The following is a 17841-nucleotide window of genomic DNA, read 5'->3' on the forward strand; positions in this document are numbered from 1 at the left end:
ACTTTACACTGAATAAGAACGTAAGTACATAAGAACAGCATGCTGGATCAGGCCGGAGGCTCTTCTAGTCTAACACTCTCACATTGACCAAACAAATGCCCAGGAAAGCCCCAAATCATCACCTGAGCATCACAACAGGTCTCTCCCCACCTGCAATTCTCTTCTACTAGTATTCAGAGGCATACTACCTCTGACACGGGAGGGAGAATGTGTTGGTGAAACTGTAATTTTTCAGTTATTTATTCTTGAAGTCCTATTCAGATCAAGGAGGCCGTTCCAGTCAGAGTGGGTTGAAGACTGGTTTGAAGCCATTGCTTAGCCTCATCATAGATGCTTCTACCACCTCTCATTGTATAACATACTAGAGAAACACAGTGTGTGTGTGTGTGTGTGTGCGCGCGCGCACACACACACACACACAAATATTAAAACACCCACTATCAAACCATGCCACCTAGAAAGTCCATCTCAACACAGCTGCAGCAGAGCTTCTATAAAAAGCACAAAACTTCCTTCCAGCTGAAATGCAAATATTTGGAGTTGTTTTGAAAGACACTGAAATGTTTTAGGAAATGCTTAAATTGGTTTTCCCCCCTTTTTTTGCTTAGACATATTCAATTTGCTAAAGATGTTTCTGCATCTGTGACATAGCTTGTTTGTTTAATACCCAGCTTGAAAGCCTACGGTTTCTAAGACCATTAGAAGATTCATTTTTCAACAGCCCTTGCTGTAAACCCTTATCCTTGAGGAACTAGTACCCGCAGGACACACAGCTGGAATTACAGTGGTTTGACACCAGCTTTGTCACATGGGAGCCAATTAGATGAACATTTTATGAGAGATGCACCACAGTTCAGCAGGGTCACCAGGGGAGAATTAGGATCAGGAAATACACCCATCTTAAGGCATTAACAGTAAGAAGGGAGTTTCTGTGTTCCAAATCAGATTGTTGCATAATCACAGTACAGTGGTGCCTCGCAAGACAAAATTAATCCGTTCCGCGAGTCTCTTCATCTTGCGGTTTTTTCGTCTTGCGAAGCACGGCTATTAGCGGCTTAGCAGCTATTAGCGGCTTAGCGGCTTAGCAGCTATTAACGGCTTAGTGGCTATTAACGGCTTAGCGGCTTTAAGAAAAAGGAAACAAACTCGCAAGAACTCGCAAGACGTTTCGTCTTGCAAAGCAAGCCCATAGGGAAATTCGTCTTGCGGAACGACTCAAAAAACGGAAAACTCTTTCGTCTAGCGAGTTTTTCGTCTTGCGAGGCATTTGTCTTGCGGGGCACCACTGTACACACAGCACAACTATATGTGGTTCATGCCCCAAAGCACTATAATCATTTGTTCTTAGGCAGCAAACAGCAATGGCAGTGGGCTTTCTGTTGCATCAGATAGAGCCAGTTTATTTCCAGCTTCTCTGACTTTACAGTGTCTGGCATTAAAAGACATTTTAAGTGAAAGCATTTGGTTTTTCCCCACCTGGCTGAAGTTAAACTCAGCCTGAATACTAAGCAATGACTAGTTGGCTGCTGGTATACACAAAGGCATATCCTGATTATGTTCTCCTCTCCCCTGAAAAACCTACCAAAACATATCCTATGCCTTGATGACATCGTGCTGTATGTTTCCCTACCTCTGTCCCTTAGCCTTCACACAGCTTGAACCACATCCATGCATTCAAGCCCCACCCAAAGTGGTTGAGGCAACCCAGCCAGATGGGTGGGGTATACATGATAAAATTATTATTACTCTTACATATGGCAATGTTGGTTTGAAGCAGGAGTGGACCATACTTCTTGTCCACCCTCCACATCGTCACATCAGTGCACTAAGCCTGCCCTCCATTTCTGTGGACATCTTGATCAAGCCACTCACATGTTCTGTTACGCTCACTTAGCTGACATTTTTTAAATAAAGGGTAATAATTAACATATGCAAATAGGCAAAGGGCTTGGTTTTCCTACCTACCATGTAAAACAATCCAGAGAGATCCTCCTTTAAAAGTTCTGAGTTTCCTTTTAATACGTATGTTTCCTATGCTGACAGCAATATATCTGGAGAACTTGAGCATTATTGCCAATGGGAATTGGTATTTTGATTTGAGAGTAAAATATTATTAATTGCTACCTGACTAAAGCTGACACACAGGTCTTTATTCTACATTTTATTTCTTCTCTAAATATTGGGGATAATCTGGCAGAGTCAAGAACTAACTGGTTATCTTTGTTTGCCTGAAGGATCAAAATGGTAGTTTCTATTTCCCCATTCCCCCCAATCCACGTCTTCTGTTTTTGGTTCTCCTTTCCTCCCTCTGACTGAGAGGGAATCATAAACTCAGAAATGAAACACTACCCTTCCCTCTTAATGTTTTAAAAGCTGAGGTAGTGACTTCTTAAATTGTATCACAGCCCACTACTGCCATGGAACAATGGAAATGCTGAATTTTTAATTCACTGTATGCTATGTCTGATCTCTTCTAGGTGTCATAGTCATCCTCAGCTTTTGGTGTGCAGACCTCAGAGACCTGAAAGTACAGGGGAAGATAAAAGAAATCTCTAATGGGGGGAAGTCTGAAGGATCAGTATAAATGAATATGACAATGACCAACACAATCTTCCAACTGAGAAGCAGGTGAAAAGGGAGTATGCAGCATTAAAAATTAAAATTAAAATGTTGATCTGACATACAGAAGCATCCAGTGCTTTTTGTGTGTGATAGTACTCACTGGTACAAAGTACCAGCACCTCTTTCTTTGTGGTCCATAGCAGCCATTTTTTATTGGCACCCACAGCCTTTTCATCAATATTTGAGTACTCTATTTTTTTTTGTCCCCCCCAAGTGCTGGAAACATCCTTTCTTTTTCTTTTTTTAAATAATTTTTATTAACAGGCCAATCAAATCACATTAATTCCAAATCACATTAGTTCCAAATTATACAGCCAAATTTTTAAAATTTTGTTGGGGGTACCCATACTTCGAGCTCCGAAAGGGATCCAAACATCACTCTTGCTGCTGCTTTAATTACACAGTTCTGTCCAGATACCGTATTTTTCGCCCTATAGGACGCACCTAGTTTTTTGGGGGGGAAATCAAGGAAAATTTTTTTATTTCCCCCCCAGGTTTGCGCAGCCATCCCCAAGCTAGAAGAGGGAGACGGAGCACTCCGTCTCTCTCTTCTGCCTTCAGGGACAGCCTCTCTAGCCTCCGTGGGGCAATTGCTTGCCCCGCTATCCCCCGAGCTTGTGGGGCTGGCGGGGAGGAGAAGCAAGCTTGCTTCTCCCCCCCGCCAGCCTCCAGATCAGGTCGGGGAATAACGGGGTGGCGACGCTCCGCCACCCCGCTATCCCCCGAACTTGTGGGGCTGGCGGGGGGGAGAAGCAAGCTTGCTTCTGCATCCCAAGTTCACCTATCATCCCTTCTGGACAATTCATAACTGCAATGTACAGATATTAATACAGGACTTAGGATTACTGCTAGATGATGCTAGTAAACCTCCGGCTTCTACCTCTCTGGTCTTTGCTTTTATGTTCATTTTTATGTAGTATTTGTTACTTAACAATAAAAAGGGGGGGGATAGACTTGGTTCAAATCTCCATCCAGCCATGAACTCACTGGCTTGGTTGAGATGTAACAATCTCAGGCTGGTACACCCTGAACTATGGCTATGAGACTGAGCTGTGCTCCCTCCCTGGCCCTCCCTTCATGCAGCCAGCTTCCACTTTCACTTGGAAATCTTGGTCTAATCTGATTTCAAATCCTGCTTTGTAGGCAGCAATTAGACCACCGGTTCCAAGTACAGACACCATTATTTAATGAGCTGGATATCAGCCCCAAAGCCAACAGGCCACTGATTGGCCTTAAGCAAGCTGCAATCATTCAGTCTCAGCCCCTTAGCCATATTCCGAAACAATCATTTTGGCCTGCTAGTGAGACAATTTATGTGAAGTACAGAAAGCATTTAGGGAAAGTATACATAAATATTCATCGTGTTTACTTCTACACCGGAGTGTGCTGTTGAGAAAGGAAGTCCCATGAATTTTAAGATTACACATTCTAAGGGGTTACATGAGCATCTTGAGCTATTACAATTGATCTTGGATGAGATACCACGGTCTGCTTTCTCATTTCCTTTCTGCCACTATATATAGGAACTCATTAAGTCACCACCATCGCAGTCATGTTTTGACTCATGGGCACAGCAGCTCCTCTACATACATTTTATTTGAAGGAGATGTAATAGGCTGGGGTTAGATTCTAGAAAGAAAGCATACTGTTTGCTTAAGTGAAGGTCAGGGCAAAGACAGCAAGATGGTAAATGGCAGGATTCTATTGATCTCTCCTTCACAAATCCTTCCCTTAGCTACATGGACCGCTCTTCTCTACTGCCAACCAAAGGTGGTCCATCTGTGACCTTCCAGGTGGTGTTGGACTCCACTTCTTATCAGACCCAGCCACCATTGCCCATGGTCAGAGATGATGGGATTTACAAACGAGGAACGTCAAGTAGGGCTACCAATTTTTTTTAGAAGTCCTGCTTTTAAGTCTTTGACAGCAGCCTAACTCACATAGTAGTTATTATTTATGTTTGTTGGTCACCTCATAATGTAGACAATAGGTGCCAGTGACACTGCTTTCCACACAGCAACCACAGTGTCAACCTATGGGCTCAGCAGCGACTTACTCAGATAGGACTTTGAGGTAAATGTCTCAGTAGAATGAGGAGGAGGGCCCCCCCAAATGCACAAGGGTTGGCTTATCAAATTTCGAAGTAAGTGGACTAGTAGTACACAATACACGTCTAAAGTTGGAGAAAAGCCCTTTTAAGACCCTTAAGCCCAAAGTCTAAAATTCCCACCCAACAATATATGGGGAAGAATCACAGTTTCGCCGGTACAAAGTGCAGTGCAGCATATCAGCTGTGCTGTCGGGAATTATCTTGACCCTATAGAACAAACAGGTTGTGATAGCATTTTTAATGCCAAGAAAATCCTTACTGCAGCTATTCCTAGGAATGCAAAAGACCCGTTTTCAGGAAGCCTGATCCTGCATAAGGATAAGTATAATCAGCTTAGAAATGATTGTCTTCTTTTTCCTTCCTTGTCCTCCTAAGGAACAGTGATGGTTAGCTCCAATGCTTAAATAAAGCCCATGAATATTAAACAAGAAGATAAGCTATCCCTTTTCTTAGCTAAATATACATTAAGTCATCTTGACTTGTGTCTTTCTCACTTGAGCTGATGGGATACATTCTCAAAAGAGATGCATCACTTGCTTTTTTTAACCAAAGGACATTCAGATACAAAGTTTGTCAACATGAATTTCATGCCCTCATACTCTGTATACATAGCTACATCAATGATAGTCAACAAGTGCCCTCCAGATGTTGTTGAACATATAATCCTCCAATAATCCTTGGCCATTGGCCATGCTGCTTGGGACTAATATCCACTTTGGTTGACCCTGGCCTACATTATGCACTTAGTATTTGGGGATTGCAGATGAGCTTGAAAGTCCCAGGAGAACTGAAAATCTTCATTATCATAGTAGTACTGAGAAGAACACACGTGTCTCTTAGGTTGCCTGCATGGCTGGACAGCAAAATCCAGCACCTGGGTTGCCATGAGGGAGCTTCAATTTACACACCAATCCTTGGCATCTCCAGGTTGAAGAAGACTCCTGTCTGCAACCCTAGAGAGCCACTGCCAGTCAGTGTAGTTAAGCTCTGTCCTTCCAGATGTTGATGCACTCCAGCTCCTGGCATGGCCAATGGTCAGGGATGATGGGAATTGTAGTCGAACCACATGGGTAGGGCTACAAATCAGCCACCCTTATCATGGATAGTACTGAGTTAAGATGGTCCAGTGCTCTGACTTCCTATTTCTTCCTACTATTATGATTTGAAACAAACTGAATGGCAATGTGTTACAATTTGAACAGCATACATACCTGTGACAACACTGGGGATTTTTGACAGAAAGCTCTTGACTGTTCGGATGGGCACACCACCTGTTTTGTCATCTTGCATTCTTGTAATGACATCTTCAATCTGGAAAGGAAGAGACAATGAATATTATTCTTGCAAACCACGTGACTGACTATAGAGATTTAGACTGCAGCAACATATTTAACGGTTCTAGGAACACTTCACCAACATCGCAGGTGTTACAAGGAACCATGCTCAAAGGGAGCAGGCGGAGAAGAGAAGAGCTGAAGGAATAGCACCGGCTGAAGCTAAGTTTGGTTGCCAAAAGGATGGAGAAAAAGAAGAATGAATGACCAGTCTTTAGAAATGGCATTATCTTGATAACATAAAAGCAAGTAAATCAAGATAGTTGAAAACAAATATGATGCATGCCAGAAATAAGGAAGTATTTTACCAAATTAAGTTCTGTTGAATCAAATGCAGAATTGTGAATTACAAAGAAGTGCATTGTTATTTTTATCATCACCATCACCATCATCACCATCAGGTGGCTTAAAATAAAAATGCCTAAAACATGAACATTAAAAATACTGACATTAAATTTATAGAAGCAGACACATGTTTCATAACACAAAAATGTTATCTAAATACAAACCAGAACAGAAAAATAGTGTCAGCATGTCCTGAAAAAATGTGAAGGAGGGGATCATATGTATGCTGCTGCTGAAGTCCATCCATAGAACTGGGCCACATCAGCGAGGCCGAGAGAGGGTTCTTGTTGTCTGGGCAGCTCAGGACCTCCCATATACACTACCCAAGCTTGTGCCTTGGGGAGGTCAATTTGGGGCTGCAAATGCAGCGGTTTGACTTCAATCCCAGAGGAGTACTCCATTGTCTCTCAAGACAGATGTATCCCAACAAAATGCTCTGGACTATTGAAAGAAGGGGGAGTGGAAATTCCTAAAACACTAAAGTTTCTAATTGGAAAAACCCAATTCTCTGCTTTGCTGGGAGTTTCCATCCACAGTCTTCAGTCTAATGACTTCAGCGCCCCATAATTACATTTTACCACTGCCTTCTAGTAAGCTTATAATTGAAACCAGTGTCATTGCTCTGCTCCAAATAATGTCTCTGGAGACATGTGGGTGATGATGACTCATTATTTCAAAGCTACACAGTACATCATGCGCCAGCCTTATTACTGTCAGCAACTTCAGCTTGCATCTTATAAAGTTACATAACTGATTAGCCCACTGCTGTCTTTTTGTATTTACACATAATCACATACATGAGAATTATTGCTAGTGATATCTGTGGTGCTTTTTAGCATGCAATGAACTTTTACTGTTACTGTGGAAGTTGCATATATGTACAAAGTAGGCTTTTAACTGTAACTATTTTTAGAACGTTTTTAACTTGAACCTGTTTTGGAAGGTGTTAACTGTTTTAGAATGCTTTTCATTATTATTGTGGATGTGTTTGCTGCCCTGAGCTCCTTCAGGAGGAAGGGCAGGAAATACATAGATGATATAGATAGATAGATAGATAGATAGATAGATGATAGAGATGTAGTGATATACAGCATTTGCATCACAATATTACTTAACGTTTGACTCAGCCTTTAAATGTAGGAACTGTCTCAATTGAAACCTGTTATGTTTGCTCTGAAGTTCAGTGATGCCAAAGATCTACCTGCAATGGCTCAAGGTGTGAAGGTAAGAAAACCAGAAGTGCTGACAAATGTGACAATGTGAAAGCTATCATGGAAAAGTATTTGCTACCAATGAAATGATGCTAAATGAACTTTCAGAAGGTATGAGATCTATCCCCAGTGCTTCTTGACTTACTATAAAGATTTGTTTATCCAAAGGTGTCTTTACCATCTGTATAACAGATGAATGCCATATTTTTCGCTCTATAAGATGCACCAGACCACAAGACACACCTAGTTTTTGGAGGAGGAAAACAAGAAAAAAATATTCTGAATCCCAGAAGCCAGAACAGCAAAAGGGATCACTGTGCAGCGAAAGCAGCGATCCCTCTTGCTGTTCTGGCTTCTGGGATAGCTGTGCAGCCTGTATTCACTCCATAAGACGCACACACATTTCCCCTTACTTTTTAGGAGGGAAAAAGTGAGTCTTATAGAGCAAAAAAATATGGTAATTCACTAGGTAGGAAGTAAGGTAGAACTTAATTCACTAATGCTTGTAAATGGCCTCAGACATGCCACCAGAGGAGAATATGCATGCATACACGCACTTTATCCTCAACTGACTTTTAGAAAGACTTTAATCAAACTAGAAAAAACACTTCAAATGGAAGCAAAGGTAGAAGACTCTGTCTAAGAATATTTGAGCTTATACAACTGCCATCACTAGATGGTAGAGGTGTTCTCCTGTGCTCCTCCCTACACTCATTTCTGCTGTGCTCTTGCACTTGACACAGATGTTAGTCTCATGCTGCGTTCCATGTACACCCTGATCTTACAAGCAGGTGGCCATGTTTTAAAATTACTGCACATATTTATCACTGGGGTCCGGTCGACCTGGCATATCTCCACACCAAGAAAAATGTGCAGTGTGTCCTTATCCAAGAGGTGTTGTCTACAGATGGCACAACCTTGACAGCACACTCCAAGGAATCTCTACAAAGAATCATCAGGTGTTTTGCCCAAGCCTACAGGGAGTTTGGCCTTATCACCAGCCTGATGAAGACCAACATCCTGAGTTGGGATGTCAGCAGCACTCCACGCATCAGCATTGGTGGCAACACACTTGAAGTGGTAGGTGGTTTTGTCTACCTGGATTCCACCATAACCAGCAACTTCTCCATCAACGCTGCACTGGGAAAGTGTATTGGCAAGGCAGTTATGGCAATGGCTCACCTCTCAAAAAGGGTATGGGAGAATGTGCTGTTAATGACCAACACCAAGATGAAGGTCTGCCAGGCCTGCAGGTTGAACACACTGCTTTATGGAAGTGAGTCATAGGCACCTTACAACCACCAGGAGCAATGCTTCAACACCTTCCACATTGTAGGAATAATGAGGATGACAGGAGGTTGGACGTAGGTGAGCTGTGCAGGAGCAAGCTGGCAAGCATACTCCAAGCAGGCTGCCGGCTAGTTCTGCAGAGGCTCCTTTTATTAGCAGTAGTCAACAATTGGAAACAGTAGTGAAACCACTCTGAACATGATGTATTTCCATCTAAGCACATTTCCAGCATTATCAAATACACGTGTCAGCAGGTGTTTCCCTAAAATGTTCCCCGATACTTGATTACATCTGCGTCCCCGGTCATGCTCCAGCCAAGCATTATGTCCAGTAACCAAATCTGTGAGAGGACAAACGGTCGGGGGAAACCCCTGTTTTCTAGCCAAGAGGCAGAAGTTCAGGGAGCATGGGCGCAAGGCTCCTTGGCACACTGTTGCATGCCAGGTGCGAGGTGTGCCTCAGCACAAGTGGAGCATTACCTCCACACACATGCATTGCATCAGGAAGATTTTGGGCATCACATGGCAGGACAGAGTCTCAAAGATGTGCTCTTCCAAGCCCACATTCCTAACACGTTCACACTGCTGTCTCAGCAACATCTACGGAGGTTTGGTCATGTCCACAGAATGAAAGACAGCAGGATCCCCAAGGACAGGGAGCTAGCTTCAGGCACTGGGCCTGTTGGCAGAGCAACTCTGCATTACAAAGCTGTCTGCAAATGATACATGAAAGCTGGCAGCAGCAACCCTGCTGTGTGGGAATCCCTTGCAGATGACCGCAGTACCTGGTGACAGTTGGGTTGCATATCCATAGCAGTGACCAGAGGAATGACCCCTGGGAGGAACACAGAGACAAGAAATGCCATGCTGCCTCAGCAGCAGAACAACCGGACACTTTCATCCGCCCCAACTGCAACATATCTCTCCCCTGTTGGTCTCTACAGCCATTACAGGCGCTGTAATTCTCCAACGGTTTTACTTTACCCACAAAGACACACTCTTCCATTGTCTCCCAAAACAGATGGATGCCAACAATAATATTTATCATGCACTATAAAATTAGATTGTCTTGGCTGAGCTTGAGGACCAGCAGCAATAAGATTACTATGGGGCTTGTTCCCTTGCTGCTGGTCTTGGCAGGTATGTGGTCGCGTTGCAAGCCTGGATGTGACCTCAGAATGAATTCAACACAACAGGTTTTAATTCATTTAGCAATGTGGACAAGACACATTGTCACCAATTATTGCTGTATGATCAGTGAATGGTCACTCCTCCCCCCCCCTTTTTTTTTGCATATGCTCCAAATGAATTCCCTCTGAATATTTGTATTTCATTACTATTTAAACCCATATTTTACATTCCCTTCCCATGTGTTTGTATACCTGCCAACTGAGGATAACACTTCATGCATCTGATGAAGTGGAGACTCTCATCGATTAAGACTTACAACATTTTAAAAATAGTTAGCTTTTTAGATACTAAAAGTTTTTGTTGTTGTTTTAGCACAGACTAACATAGCTTCACCTGTGGGAGTTCTGGTCTTCATGCTTTCCCTTATTTTTGAAGCTTTATTGAATAAGACTTTTGTCCAGTGGGATTCAGATTATGCTCATGCTTCACGAAAAGCATGAATGCAGGCTGGTATAGACAGAGGCGTCTGATGAGTCAAAGCAGTTCTTTCTCACGATATGTGCTTGTACTGGGGGCATCTAGGAGGATGCTGTACTCTGGAGCTGGAATCTGTTAATAAATAATCATTGCTTCTAGATTTAGGCTCTGAATAGGTTCGGACAGTGTTACACTTGTGAGAACATGTGTGTGCGCACGTGTGTGCATGCGTGTGAGAAAGACAGGGGCAGCAAAGGCAAACCCATCCATAGATGGGTGGCTCTCTCTATATTCTATGTTTGATGCCACTGAGCTCTCTTCTGAGATTATAAAGGTCATCATGGCAGGTGATAACACCCCTGCATTTTTTTTTCTCACAAGCTAACAGCATTTTCATTTTAAGAAGCAAAAAGTCTTGTGGTGCCTTAAAGACCAAGACATTTATTACAGATTTCCTAGACGAGATCTGACCTCATCAGTTGCATGGAACATTATCCTGCATTGGCAGGTATATACGGTGCAACATATAATATATCTGATGAAGTGAATTCTAAGTCCATAAAAGTTTACACTGTACTAATGGTACCACTTTATGGTACCAATGGTCCTTATGGTACCACAATACATTTTTTGTGTTGCTTTTGCTACAACTGACTGAAATGGCTACCCTTCTGGACTTATTTTAACAACTAAATTTAGGTTCTTTTCTTTTTTTACCCGTAGTAATTATATTTTAACAGTGACCTAGAAATTTCTTCTCCCATTCAAATGCAGGATAAGACACAGGGAAGATTTTAAATGCAAATGATGAAGCTACACAGAGGAGTACCCAAAGGGGAAACACCACTGGGTTTTGCAAACTGCAAAAGGTGTGTGTGAGAGAGTGATAGTTTTGCTTTGCTAAACTCATCATGGGCTGAAGGGAAATCCACAGCTTCTCTGTAAAAGCAACATTTATTTGCACTTGTTGCCTTGGAAACAGGCGCAGCTTTCTGGTGTAATACTTCAATATCTTAACATAACATAAAGATAGGCAAGTCTTTGTGTTTTGACAGTTCATGTAACAATGACTGAAACAATAGCATGCAACAGAAATGGGGGCAGAGCTGTGGGAAGTGCACAAACCACCTGCCCTCGACTCTTTATCCACATTTCTTTTCATTCGCCCACAAAGGATATGAAGATACTGTATAATATTAAAGGGATGCCCTTTTGCAACAGCAGCCAAGGCATTAATGAGTCGCTGTAGAGTGAGTGGGTTATGAATGGCAGCCTACCAGCCCAATCTGTAATCTTAAATCAACGTGCCTGGACTGAAACAGACTGAAATCAACGACATAATATAACGACATGACATAATTTCTACATGGGGGGTGTATCTATATGGGAGCTGATGGGTAACATATGGATATAATGTACTGGGGTGCACACCAACTACAGGATTCAGTTCGGGTGCCAATTCAGCACTTTGGAAAACAGCCCAATAAAATCCAAAAAGCTTTGAAGTCTGTTCAACTCAGCTCAGGGTCCAAATTTGATATAGGGACATTTAAAAAAGAAAAAAAAAAGCTGTAGCCTTTTCCCTTTCATCAGAATTGTATGAAATTTGCAGATCCAAGAAGGCCTGTCGGGAAGGAGATGGTCTTTCAATTTTTTTGGGGGGGGGGAGGTCTTAGTTGTTGGGGGCTCTAAACACTAACATGAGCAACTTGAATTAAGGCCCAAAACAAACCGGGAACCAATGCAGCTTTTTAAAAAGAGGGGTTATATGCAATCTAAATGGAACCTCGGCCAGGAATCTGGTGGCTGCACTTTGGACCAATAGAAATTTCAAGGGTAGTCCCACATCGAGTGCATTACAATGATCCCATCTGGAATTTACCAGTGCATGGAGTACAAGAAGAAGAAAAAGAAGAGTTTGGACTTGATACCCCGCCTTTCACTCCCCTTAAGGAGTCTCAAAGCGGCTAACAGTCTCCTTTCCCCTCCTCCCCCACAACAAACACTCTGTGAGGTGAGTGGGGCTGAGAGACTTCAGAGAAGTGTGTCTGGCCCAAGGTCACCCAGCAGCTGCATGTGGAGGAGCGGAGACGCGAACCCGGTTCCCCAGATTACGAGTCTACCACTCTTAACCACGACACCACAGTAGCCAAGTCACTTCTGTCCAAAAGTGGCTGCAGCTGGCGAACCAGTCATAACTGGAAAAAGACAGTCCTAGCCACTGAGACCACCTGAGCCTCTGAAATTTCTTATCTACTTTCAGCACTGCATTGAAAACCAAACCTGGGCCACTTAGTGCAGGGGTGGGCAGTTGGTGGCCCTTCTCAGGTTATTGGACTGCAACTTCCCTCAGCCCCAGCCAGCATGGCCAATTGTAATCCAGTAGCTGGGATAGCTCAGTTGGAAGACTTATGAGGTCATGGGTTCGAGCCCCACAGTGGCAAGATTCCTGCATTGCAGGGGGATGACCCTTGTGGTCCTCCCCAACTCTATGATTCTCTGAATATCTAGAGCGCCACAAATTCCCCACCCTTGAGTTACATGTTTCCCTTCCTACAAAAGTGGGCAATTTTTACGAACAAGTTCTGCCCATTTCTTGGGAGATGGAGACTGGTGAAATCTGAAGTACTGTTATTATTACATTAAACTCGAGATAGTGTTTTTTTATAACGACTGGGCTTTATTTATACAGATTTTAGTTTTATATTGTTACCCACCCCAAGCCTTTGGGGGAAGGGCAGGTTAGAAATCTAATAAATTACAGCGTTACCCTCGCTACAAGAAAACTCCAATTAGGTTTTGTATTAGCTCCCATCACTTCCCCAGCATGAAGCTCTAAGTTTGGCAGGGCTGCATTTGTAACAAATGACACATGGGGAAAAAAGCACAGTATCATAGCTACCAGTTACAGCAACGAGTTAGTGGAGGAAACCTGTACCAATCATTCCTTCCTTTTATGTTGCTGTTGCTAAATTCATACAGATTAACAAAGCCACTCCGCGCGAATAGATTTTTCCAGTGAATAGCAAGTGCACCATTAATACTCTCTTCTCTCCCCCCTCACACTATTTTCTCCCCCTCCCCTTTTTGTGTGCTTTTCTGCACCACATAATGCAGTGTGACAGGTCATTTCATGCATCATTTAATGCTATGCACTGCAATCTACCATGGCCAAAATTAAGTCTGAAAATTGGCAAAAGGCAGATGTAAAAGGAGTGAAGCTTTGGCCCAAAGGCATAAGAGAGAGTCTGTTTACCAACACAAAGTGAAGCTGAGGGTTCAATAAGCAAAGGCGGTGCCCGTTTCCTCTCAGGTTTTCTGAAGGGCTTACAATCACATGGTGGAAAGTGAAGCTGAAATATTTAAACTGAATGGAGCTGAGGGGGAGACAGGTGTGACCAGGGCACAGGTGGGTGGCTTGGTTGGCAGGCCAAAAGGTGAACAGAGTTCTCGTCTGCCCTATTCCTGCCTCTCGGCCCTTTACGCAAGGATGTTGCCATAGCAGCAGGAGCTGCAGCTTGAATGAAGGGCTGAGAGGCAACTTCTTTACCCACCAGCCAAAACTTCAACCAGTCACAATGGCAACTCTTCAGGCCAGTTCCTTGAGGTTATTTCTTCCTAAGAGGGCCAAGACAAGTCCAATGGGGCCAAGGCAGCAGCATCACACTGCCTTTTTCTGTATACTAAGAAAGAAGAAGGAAGCTATATTTTCAAGTATGCTGATTCAGGGTGCCTGAATTGTTTGTGGTGAATTTGAAAAAAAGCTTTTGTTTTAATCATGGGTCTTTGAGTTACTGTTGTTGGCAATTTACACTTGCAAAGACAATACTGCAATTGTATTTTACTGCCATTTCTTGCTGTGAAACAAGCTGTCATCTGTTTATATGGAAGGTAGTATACATCACCTTAAATAAGTGAAAGAATAGCAATGCATTGTCTCAAAACTTTGGGGGCTTGAGATACTTCTAAGCCAACCTGTAAATTTAATGCCATATGGAGGCACAGTTAATGTATATGAAGGTTTTTTGTTCACGCATTCCCTTCACATACTAGCCATATTCAAATTGTTCACATGACCAGAATTGCAGGAGGCTCCACAACTAGCTAACCTCAGCCCCCCGTTGCTTCTGGAGCTGTTGCCAATGAGAGACGGAGTGGGTGTAGCTGCAGTCTGGATCTCTCTCTGAAACACCTCCCTGTGTGCCAAACTGGGATGGGGGAATTTCTTCACCCACCGTTCTTTCTCTGTCAATTTACAAAATTTAAAGGTCTTTACTCTCCCCCAGCCTCTCTTTGAATCACAGGAGCACTGACTGCGTCTACAACACAGACATGAGGCGGGAGGTCGGCTGGGGATGGAGGGACAGCCCTGCCTCTTCCAGAAGGACAAAGGAGACTGCCTTTTGGCCTCAGAGGGCAGGGTCCTCCTCAGCCTAAACCAACCCAGAGAGTCACCCAAGGATAGGATCCTGCACAATCAGTTTCTGAAATTGTGGGTGGGAACTTCCTGCCCTCCAGCTCCCATCAGCCCCAGCCAGTGGTCTGGGAAGGAGATGCATATTTTTATTTTTTATTTTTTTATTTATCATTTTAATTTTATTTCAGACAACAACTGGCTGGTGACAGGTTCCCATCCCTGTTTTAAAGTTTCCAAAGGACCTATGAGAGTACAGCAGATTTGCCACTGTAGAAACTGGCTCAGTTGGTTATAGAGTCTGGTGCTAATAATGCCAAAGTCACAGGTTCAATTCCCATATGGGCCAGGCTGGACTAAATGACCCTGGGGGAGCCCTTCCAACCATGCCACTCTCTATGCATTGGAAGGCAAATAACATAGAATTATAGAATTGTATTCTATGATTCTATTATATTTGCCTTCCAGTGCATGGGAGAGTGGCATGGTTGAGCAAGAGGATGTGACAGAGGAGGCAGGGCTAGCAAGTACATTGCCACTGTCTCTCGTGTGATACATGTTTGGGAACTGAGCTCCCTCTTTCATAACACAATCTCATGGACAAACAACAATGCTGAGCACTGGGATGATGCAAGACTGAAAAAGGAATCACTTCTTCACACAGCATGTTTTTAGATTATAGAACTCATTCCTACAAGCAGTGATAACCACCAACCTGGATGGCTTTAAAAGAGGATTATATAGATTCAAGAACCGCCCGTTTCCATATGAACCTATCCGGACCCTGAGATCATCTTCTGAGGCCCTTCTTTGTGTGCCTCCTCCTTGAGAAGTTGGAGGGTAGCAACACAAGAAAGGGCCTTCTCTGCAGTGGCTCCCCATCTGTGGAATGCTCTCCCCAGGGAAGATCGCCTGGCGCCTTCATGATACACCTTTAGGCGCCAGGCAAAAACGTTCCTTTTTAGCCAGGCCGTTGGTTGATTTGACTGACATCCTATGCTCTTTTAAAATGGGTTGTTGTTATTTTGATTATGTATTTTGTGGTTTTATATTCTGATTTTATTCTGTGAGCCGCATTGAGACCTGCAGGTATAGGGCGGTATAATGAATGAATGAATGAATGAATGAATGAATGCAGCCTACCAGCTATGATGGCTATGTTCTACCTCCACTGTGCTCCTCTGAATATCAGGTGTTGGGAATCACAGGTGGACAGAGTGCTGTTGTGTTCATGTCCTGCTTGGAGGCTTTCCACAGGCAACTGGCTGGCCACTGTGAGGACAGACTGCTGGACTAGATGTTCTTATGCTATCGTTGTGACCCAAAGCTTGAGAAGATTAACATTAGAGAGCTTCCAACAAGAGGGTTCAGTTTGAAGCTGACCAGTGTGCATGTTAAAATTAGCCTGAGTGGGGTGTCATCCAGAAATTAAATTTTACAGTAACTGAAATGGAAGTTTTAAAACAAATTCAGTTCAGAAACAAGAAAACCAAATACTGTACCGCGCAATATGCCAAGCACAGTCATCAGCAAGCCAGCTCACATTCTGTGAATGTACTTGAACACTTTCTTAGGCTTCAGGAAGTTGTTAACCCAGCTGATTGTTAAGGATTGTTAACCCTTCCAGGGCCAAACTCCATGTTACATGCAAATGTTTACAACACTATGCAAGCAGCTTATTTTTAATAGGAAAAACACAAAAGGAAAAAGATGCAACAAATTTAGTCAGACAGCTCTGATTCAGAATATTTTGTGTAACAGACAAGTTGGCCACTGGAGAATATCGACAAGCATTTATGCAGGAATAAAAGAATAATTGAGAGGGATACTTTTGTATGTTTGGTAGTAGAAGGCTTCAGATACTGGAGACCCAGATTCACGTGGTTGTACACAACACAGTAACTATAATTCAGTTACGTAAGACGCCAACCTTTGAATAAAGAAGCTAGATACTTTCTCTGAGGTCAAATTGTTTCATAATGTAATGCCCTGTGCCATCCTTTGAAGCATATGGCATTGCTACCAAGAGGAGAGAGACATCAGCCTCCATACACACCACTTAAGCGATACAGTCGTCTTTTGTTATTTTACTACTGAGAAGCTTAATGTACTTTAATTGCCTCACTTCATTCTGTATTCTCCACATCCTGACTCCGTAGCTACAATTTGCTCAGATGTGTAAAGAGAACATTTTCAGGGGGGGGGGGGATATGTGAATAATCTCCCAACAGCAAAAGGATAATATGAATGAAAATCTGGATCCAAGCGCTTTGGGACTTTATGTATTTCAGACCCAGGGTTAGTGCTTTGAAAACAACTAAAAAAACCTAAATGCTAGAGGGTTCACTCAGATCACCTTGCTGAAATAACGTGTGACAGGGTTGTGCTAAATAGCCTCAGCGCCATCAACACAGGTGGTGGCCATGCCCTCTCTGTCCCCCATCCACACACAGCTGTTCATCCAGTGGCCCTTCATAAGGTTAGCCAACATGGCTTCACATCTTTTGTTAATGCTTGAGGGAGATTGTGTAGACCCTCCTACTGAGGCCTACAGCTATAGATACAGCCTCAAAATTACTACTGTATGTGGATTGGCCAGGACGACAAAGTCTTTACATGCTCATTACAGTGGTACCTCAGGTTACATACGCTTCAGGTTACATACGCTTCAGGTTACAGACTCTGCTAACCCAGAAATAGTACCTCAGGTTAAGAACTTTGCTTCAGGGTAAGAACAGAAATTGTGCTCCGGTGGCACAGCAGCAGCAGGAGGCCCCATTAGCTAAAGTGGTGCTTCAGGTTAAGAACAGTTTCAGGTTAAGAACGGACCTCCGGAACGAATTAAGTACTTAACCCGAGGTACCACTGTATATTATTGAAGAACTAAAGCAGCACTGATTTGTTAAAA

At 43.1% G+C, this 17841-nt stretch overlaps 1 protein-coding gene across 5 annotated transcripts in view; it reads right to left on the reverse strand.

The window, feature by feature from the left end:
• The window catches only part of RGS6 (regulator of G protein signaling 6), a 220093-nt gene that overhangs the window by 83559 nt on the left and 118693 nt on the right, over positions 1-17841 (reverse strand). For all 5 annotated transcript variants that reach the window (XR_013982160.1, XR_013982161.1, XM_080993140.1 and 2 more), the window contains exon 3: positions 5944-6043. Coding sequence is in view for 3 of the 5 variants with exons in the window: in XM_080993140.1 (XP_080849266.1) it covers positions 5944-6043 (100 nt within the window). In the remaining 2 variants the exon portion in view is untranslated. The remainder of the gene's footprint in view (positions 1-5943; positions 6044-17841) is intronic.

The sequence above is a fragment of the Podarcis pityusensis genome (assembly GCF_964106645.2).
Source record: "Podarcis pityusensis genome assembly, chromosome: 1".
Taxonomy (NCBI): Eukaryota; Metazoa; Chordata; class Lepidosauria; order Squamata; family Lacertidae; genus Podarcis; species Podarcis pityusensis.